General features: G+C 38.5%; 1 protein-coding gene across 1 annotated transcript in view; it reads left to right on the top strand.

Annotated features, from left to right (window-relative positions):
- The first annotated feature begins 2,252 nt into the window (after nucleotides 1–2,252).
- Nucleotides 2,253–7,944, top strand: part of LOC138038169 (NMDA receptor synaptonuclear signaling and neuronal migration factor-like) — a 14,428-nt gene continuing 8,736 nt past the window's right edge. Inside the window, exons 1-7 of the mRNA XM_068883994.1 lie at nucleotides 2,253–2,628; nucleotides 2,789–2,853; nucleotides 4,517–4,805; nucleotides 5,114–5,182; nucleotides 5,501–5,709; nucleotides 6,941–7,014; nucleotides 7,108–7,155. Of these exons, the coding sequence (XP_068740095.1) occupies nucleotides 2,564–2,628; nucleotides 2,789–2,853; nucleotides 4,517–4,805; nucleotides 5,114–5,182; nucleotides 5,501–5,709; nucleotides 6,941–7,014; nucleotides 7,108–7,155 (819 nt within the window). The 5' untranslated portion in view covers nucleotides 2,253–2,563. The remainder of the gene's footprint in view (nucleotides 2,629–2,788; nucleotides 2,854–4,516; nucleotides 4,806–5,113; nucleotides 5,183–5,500; nucleotides 5,710–6,940; nucleotides 7,015–7,107; nucleotides 7,156–7,944) is intronic.

The following is a 7,944-nucleotide window of genomic DNA, read 5'->3' as shown; positions in this document are numbered from 1 at the left end:
GGCGGTGTGAAAACAATTTCAACACGCCGTATTTCCTCTCTTCTAAACCGTTTAAAGCAGGACTGCAGTGTATTACCCTCTCATGTTTTTCTCGTTCTCGTGACCAAATGTGGTAAAATGGCACCATAGTGGAATAATATCATTGATCAAAAGACGAAACGCAATCGTGCGGTGCTCATTCTAGCACATAATGTAGGTGGTACTCAGCATAACGACGTGAAATCACCAAATTTGGGGTTTTGACGACAACGTGAGCATGACAATGCGAACATTTCACTCTTCAATCTACTCTGAAACCGTTCCTACCAATTTATTTTTTGGATAATTCGCCCACGTTATACAACGTGAATGAGATCGAATAATCGCGAAAGACTTGCGATAGTGCAAAGTTATATTTTGAGGTGGCATTTTCGTCAATGTCTCCGTCTTAGAAAGGAAAGGAACTTGATTTGTGTTAATTGTTAATTTCAGTTTACAGTGTCCCCAATTAGTGCTCCAGCGCTAGAACGACTAGACACTAGAGGAGAGGGGAAACCGGAGTACCCGGAGAAAACCTCTCGGTACAGAGTAGAGAACCAACAAACTCAACCCACATATGACGCCGGATCTGGGACTCGAACCCGGGCCACATTGGTGGGAGGCGAGTGCTCTCACCATTGCGCCATCCCTGCACCCCGTCTGGAGTGAGGACAGCGTGCTAAAAGGGTTTGGTGGAAAAGCCGGTGCGCGGGGTGCCGGGGTCTGCGGAAAACACGAGGTGACGGCGCGGCAGGTATAAAACACAACCCTCCCGAAATATTCATTGAAGGTAACCTTAGGCCTAATTAGACCTAAACAAGAGTTTTTAAGCCTAAGGTTAGCTTTAATGAATGTTTAGTACGCCTGATCACAGGTTAGTTTTGTTCCTGCCGCCGTCACCCCATGTTTTCCATAAACCCCGGGACACCGTGTTTTCCAGACCCCGGTACCCCGTGCCCCGTCTTTTCCACCAAACGTGCTACGAGGGACCAGGAATCTCTCACCTTAAATATATGGAGATGAGGTTCAGTGCAGACAGAGACTTTCTGTATCAACTAAAACCAGCCCCGAGATTTCTTTGAATCATTTTCCCAGCACGGTTTTTTTTAAGCCTCAGTAATCCCTAGTTTACGATATTTGGTCTACCAATATTAAAGAAAACCCCGGCAAGACGTACGAAAGAAGTGTTTCACAACAAGAGAAACCCAACACAAGGAAGTCTAATGGTGCAGCAGTCATTTCCACGAGTAATCAACATATAGTTTTGCGGTCATCGCTAAGGATAAGTGTCGTCTGCACTAAAACGACTCGAAAACGTTTAAAACTGTCTTTTGATAAAGCTTCTTTTTGAAAACGTTCTAATTCTAGCGGGTGCAAGCCAAAACAGAGATGTAAGAAGCGTGGTTTGATTAAGTATCATTTGTTTTTACCTTTTTAAGCGTTTTTAGTGTGGACAGGTGAAAACGATGCGAAAACGCTAGTGTGGGTTGAAAACAGATAATTTTGAAAAACCATTCCGGTTGATGAGTCTTCTGCCATACAAGTTTCTATAAATTAAGCTTTAGTCAGAAGTTTTCCAAAATCAGATCGCAAAGCCCCGGAATTGTGGAGAACTAATATAACCCTCTGCTCGGTTAATAAGAGCTAAATAAAAAGGACGATTACAAAGATCTGAGACACGAAATTTGAAAAATCCTGAGACACTGCAATTAACCAAAAAGCTGACAAAGTCGTCACAAATAATACTTGGTTAAATTAGTTATTTGTTTCCACTTCTGATTTGTTTCATTTCTTCCCTCTTGCTGTGTACATTTTATGCACTTTATCAGTTTACATCCTATTATATGTAGGCTTTGACTGCACAGACTGGAATCCAAAAACTAACCTATCAGGTCTTCGTTTTACTACGACTGAAACAACCCAATCCTTAATAGAAATCCTAATGTTAGCATTAGTAAAGTTTTGGGTTGTTTCAGCTATAGTAAAACGGTGACCTGCAACCTGCACTTTAATCCCTTCACCTACAAACATAGTAAAAGTATTTTAAGTGAATTTTGAAACAATCCGTTCTCACAACGCCCAAATCGTTTGGTATTTTATAGGAACAAGCGTTGCATCAAATAGTTTTTTTTCCAGTAATTACATCTCATCTCAGTGTGAAAATTCCACAACAGTGGCGAGCAATGCGTGAATGTTTAATTAACGAAGCGTGTCACGAAAATAAAGGAGTTGCTAAGTGACCAAACGCGATTTGCTGGATCATAGTTTAACACTGATCTGATAGATAATGCGTGCTTTGCACTACTTTCCTGGAAGTATGTTAGCATGAAAAGCAATCTTCCCTCTTTAATTTCTGCATACCAATACACTTGAAGTAGTCTGCTGTGATTTAATTGCTTCAGTTTGAAGAACAGCTCGGCGTCTGATCTTTTCCTGACAAGTTTTGATTTGCAAACATGCCTTCATCGTCGACGAGGTGAATGCAGGTTAATACCCTCTTCAACAAGATGTTATCTTGTGTTTAACACCATTCTGTCGCTTCGCTATGGGTGCTATCGTGTCCCATCGTAAAAACCAAAGAAGGATAACGAGAGTGGAACAAAAAACTGTGTAAGTCGCCCGCTTTGATCATTTATGTAAACAAACATGAACTTCTCATGTAATACACTGTAAACATGCACGTGGGCATTTCGATGTTATTACATTTTGTGTTTGACATAATTCAAAGTAGATTCGATACCCAAGCATTGTTTCTTGTTTTTCTTCATAGAGCTGTAAATGCTTTCTCGTCAAACACCAAAGAAGATGAAAATGCAGTTACCCAAGAGGAGGAAGGTACAGGGAAAAGAATACAGTGCAAAATTAATGCACTTCGTAACAGTAATTTAATGTATCTGTATGTTGCTTGTGCTCATTTATGTGTCGTTATAATATACCAGTCTTTTGGGATTGCAGGAGTAGTGTGGGGTTAATTGTCAGCTAAGTGGGAAAAGGAATGACAAGTGGTCGTCTAAGGTTATGGAACCTTATAAAACTCATTAATAAGTCATGATGGGAAAACAAAAGAATTGTTTTGTTGATCAATATCTGTTTATCTGATACAAATTTCTCATCATTTACATAACGTTTCTTTCGATTTTCTCTATTAAAATGTCTTGAAACACCAAAAATGCCTAGTGTACATTAACACTTCAGTCATATCATATGCAATATTTGCATCAGATCTGTATTGCGTTTACAAACTCTTGGCTACACCTCTGCTTCACCTCATATTGTATATATTACATACAGCAAGTACAAGCCAATTAAAGGAGATGACAACAGAGAACAGAAAAAGAGGAACTAATTCCTGGAATTCTGTTCCCAGGCTACAGAAAGCAAGAGGATCTTACACCACTTCTTGCTCACCTGGGTGGTGGACAAAACACTGACCCCCAGTCCATGGACTACCCCTAAAAAGTAATTGCCACTATTGAAAGAACTTCTAATTACATACTTGCAAGTACCTTTTTTTATTTTTTTTCCGCATATCCTCTAGCCACTATTTTGAATATCACATACTTGAAGAGTTCTTTACAGGCCTACAATGACTCCCCTAGGTGGTTTTGCGATTTCCTTATTTTAGCCTTCAAAATTTCACTCTGATTAGTATGTCTTTGAGTGATTTTCCTCTCTTGAAGGATGTGATCAGTGGTGTTTGAAAGGTAGTTTAAAATAATGGCTGGTTTTGAATAATAGGAGCTCTACTTGTGCTGAAGCATTTGTTTGAGATTTCTCACTCCAGGGTGAAATGTTGTGACAAAACGCATAACTTTCTCGTCATTTTTTATGTTTTGTTTTTGCAAAGCCGACTACCTTCTGGAAATTAGGCAATCTTAGATAGTGTTGTCTCCACTAGCTGTTTAGGGTAGCCACATTTCTCCAGTCGTGTTTTAAAGCTGGAGATGGCAGGTTTAAAATGCAGGTCACAGGTCAGAATAATTCAAAATGGCTAGAAGCTGTGTGGACGAAAATAAACAAGGCATTTACACCCTGAAGTGTCCACCCAGATATTTTTCTTTCAAAAAATGTTATGCAATAATTATTTTGAGCCTAAATTCATTAATTTATAGTGGACTTGTGTCAAAAACAGGGAAAGAACAGGATAATCTCATTATAAATAAAATCTTTTGTTAAATTCTGGAGCAAAGTTATAAGTTTTTTCACCACATGTATTAAATTGAGATTAAATTGTGATATCTGATGACCCCTTGGACCCCTTCCCCTCAACCCCCTCCCCCACCCCTCAAAATAAGAGAAAGGCACCATTATGTATGATGTACCAGGAAGTTTCTAAAGTCACTTTGGTGATTCATATCATTCACTAAATGCAAAATTAATTACTAGACTCTGTGATTATTAATTGTTTGCCCAGATACCCTCATGTGTTGGTGTTGGTCCACCATCAATCTCTTTATAATATATATGTATCAGTGAGTGATTTTTTGTCATATCGCAGCTTTCATAGCACATGTTGAACCACTGACAGATCAGAGTAGTCCAACAACACAGAGCACTACCAACATAGCTGTCGCATCTTGGGGTGAAGGAATTGTAGGAACATCATCCCATGAACTTCACAATAAAGGTGTAGTATCCTCCCGTGGTGTGCAACATGAAGTTAAGTCAAGCAAAGATTTGTATCCATCATTAAAGCCAAAAACACCAGAGCATCACAAGAATATTACAAGAGTCACGCCAGTACAAGCACATCCAAGCACAGAGCAGGCTGCTACAACCATACAAAGGTACTGCTTTAGAGGAAGCTTCAAGGGTTGCCATAATTCTGGTTTTTTCATCCTGACCATTTTTTTTTTTTTTTGGGGGGGGGGGGGGGGGGAGAAAATGGTGACGTCAACACCATATATTTGACAAGGACTGACTGTCATTCCAGTTCTGTATCCAGCTCAATCCTGTTTTAACCTTGACTGAGAGATTGAAACACTGAGGAATCATACATGCATTATTAATAGTGAAAAGAATCTGAATTTTCCTAAAGTTGTATATATCTCTCTGGGTATAATTAATCTGCGGTAATCTTGTTTTACCATTATAGACATGTGAGGGGATATCAGTCCAGGAAGAATCTGGAGAAGCAGCAGCAATCAGCCTTGATTATTCAACGGTATAATTTAAGTAATACTTTGATAGCATTCTCTGTTTTGCAAGTTACTACTTTGTCAAAGACATTTACACAACTAATTTTAAAATAAGTCCAGTAAGACTTCTGAGTGTTGTTTAATATATTGAACCGGTATATGCTACTTCAAAAAAGCACCATTTATTGGACTGACATGAAAATGATGGGGTAAGGGTTGGCTGTTCTAGCTCTGTCATTCTAGACTCCTCACGGCTAAAGTTCATCTCATCTAACAAGGAAATAATCACAAATCTCATATTTTGTGACTGTACATGACAAAATTGTCTCTGTTGGTCTTGTTAGGAAATACAGGAATTATAAGGAAACAAAAGCTATTGAAAATGACAGTGAACAGCCTGTTAGGGATGATAATGAATATATTGGTGATAGTGATGATGATGAGGAGGAGGAAGAGAATGATGAAGACAACAATAGGAGAAAACAAGCCTACAGGAAACCATGGAAAGAATCCACTTTGGCTGCTCCAGTCATCAACACTGACATAAAAATTGGTAAGATGATTGACAGATATAACTTCATATTACAAGTAGATTCACTTAGGTGACATAATTGTATTTCATTGCATTTTGTTTACTTAGGTAGTACAACTTAATTTGCCACAAGGAAGACACTCAAGCAATAAAAGGGTGTCATCTGAGAAAAACTTAACCACACACACACGCACATACTTAATGCTCAGGTGCATAGTAAAAGACAACAGACACACATTGGGCGTAAATGGCATGGGAGGGCATGGAATGTACTGGCAAGGCTGTAATACCCAGTGCCCATATGAACCACTGGATGAGGGACCTTGGCACCTAGTCAAAGGGGTGCCTCATGCCTGTATTGCAAGGTGGACATAATGTCTTGGGGCCAAGTTAACCCAGTCCAGTGAAGAAACATTATGTCCCCTCCCTGATGAAGGGCTTTAGCACAGGGCTGAAGGGGTAGCGCAGGCAGCAATTCCCTGCCCATAGAGGACTAAGTAGGTGTCATAGCTGATTAAGGGCAAACATTTAAAGAACCAAAAAGCAAAATGGGAAGGGAAGGGGGGGGGGGGGGGTAGGGAGGGATTAAATTGCTAGGCCTAAAAACAGAGCTCCCAGGTTATTTGACGATAAAAAACTGTGATAAAATATTTTTAAAAAGCATATTAAAAAACTTTTTTTAAAAACGAGGTAGGGAGGGATTAAATTGCTGTAAGAAACCCAAAACTTGATCTTTCTGAGAAAGTCAAGATGAGAAGGGTCACATGGCAAGACTGATTGAAAGAGCCAAATAGGGTAATAACATGATGCAAAGTTGCAGCTGTCCTCCTCAGTTTCCACCCAGTATTTCCTTTCTGGCATTAACTTCTATTTCATTATTTGAGCTCTCTGGCATAGCTTAGGTGTACCACATGTGTGGGACATTGGGTTTGCTTTGTAAGCCTACCCTTCATCCTTGATGTCAGCACTGATGACGCCTAGAAGGGTACTGTTTGCAGTTAATAGCTAAGGACTTCCAGATCTAATACCAATCAATGTGAGGATCTACTGTAGCAACACTGTGAGGGTCCAGTAGTTCTTTAATTGTCTACTAAATTGTGACACTGAGTTGAATGAGACATAAGAATTTGGTGCAGGAATGCAGTCCTGTCCATTCAAGGTACCTGAAAGATGAACTTGTATTTAGTAGTATTTTCTGGAATCCATCTGAAGGCATTTCTTTGAATTCTTTCCGACATATTTTGATTCACAGGAGAAAAAACGAAAGAAAGTTTTAATATGTACCAAGAAGACATTACAGATTTAAAATGGAAAACAGAGCAGCAGGTGAATAATAGTATATTTTATATGGGGATAACAAATACATACTTGTTCTACTTGATTATAAATATCACAAACTTATCGCATGTACCTTTTCAGCTTGAGATGACAACAATGGGAGAATCCTATGTTCCTCCAAGAATAGTGGTGTGTATTGAATTGGTCACTATAAAATGCAAACATTTTAATATTATTGAAACTAGTAATAATATAACACTTTTGATCAAAGCTCAATCAATTTTGCGCTCTGATTTTTATCCAAAGGCTGTTTACTTCAAGTGTAAGTTTTGGATTTCACAATCTGCTATTTCTCACATTCAAAACTGACCAATTGGACGTCAAAGGGTTGGATCTGGGGAAAATGACGTCATTTACTGACTAGCTTAAAATGCAGCTTAAGTCTGAAAGCATGAAACTCCTTGCCTGCATACCAATTCAGCCACCTAACACACCCATTGCATTCTTCAACTAGTGAGTCTTTTATATCATTTTCTCCTTGATTCAGCTCTCTCAAGATTTTAAAGTTAGTGATAGTAGACCATTAAATTGGAAAATTCCAGTTAAAATAAACAGGTGTCTTTTTTAAATCAAAGCTTAAACTTGGATCACTTATAAGTTAACATAGTTTTGAAAAAAATTGATTTTTTTAGCCTGCAGGCAGGCTCTTCTTCACGATGGGAGTTTTTTGGTCATGGTAGCACTTTAAGACACAACACTGTTTGAAGTATACTTTATGGTACTTTTATATTTATAAAAACATACCAAGATGGGTGTCGTAATTAATAGAAGTTTATATATATACATATATATATCATCAAAATTAAACTACTTTTGGGAGTTTCACATAAATTATGGCCTTCAATCTTGTGTGATTTTGGCAAGTTTGTATGTTAAACAGAAATTATTTGTGGTGTTCAATTTAAGACTCCAGTTATG

This window comes from Montipora capricornis, chromosome 2, assembly GCF_036669925.1.
Source record: "Montipora capricornis isolate CH-2021 chromosome 2, ASM3666992v2, whole genome shotgun sequence".
NCBI classification, from domain to species: domain Eukaryota; kingdom Metazoa; phylum Cnidaria; class Anthozoa; order Scleractinia; family Acroporidae; genus Montipora; species Montipora capricornis.
Note: the sequence above shows the minus strand (reverse complement) of the source record. Positions and strands in the feature narration are given on the sequence as shown.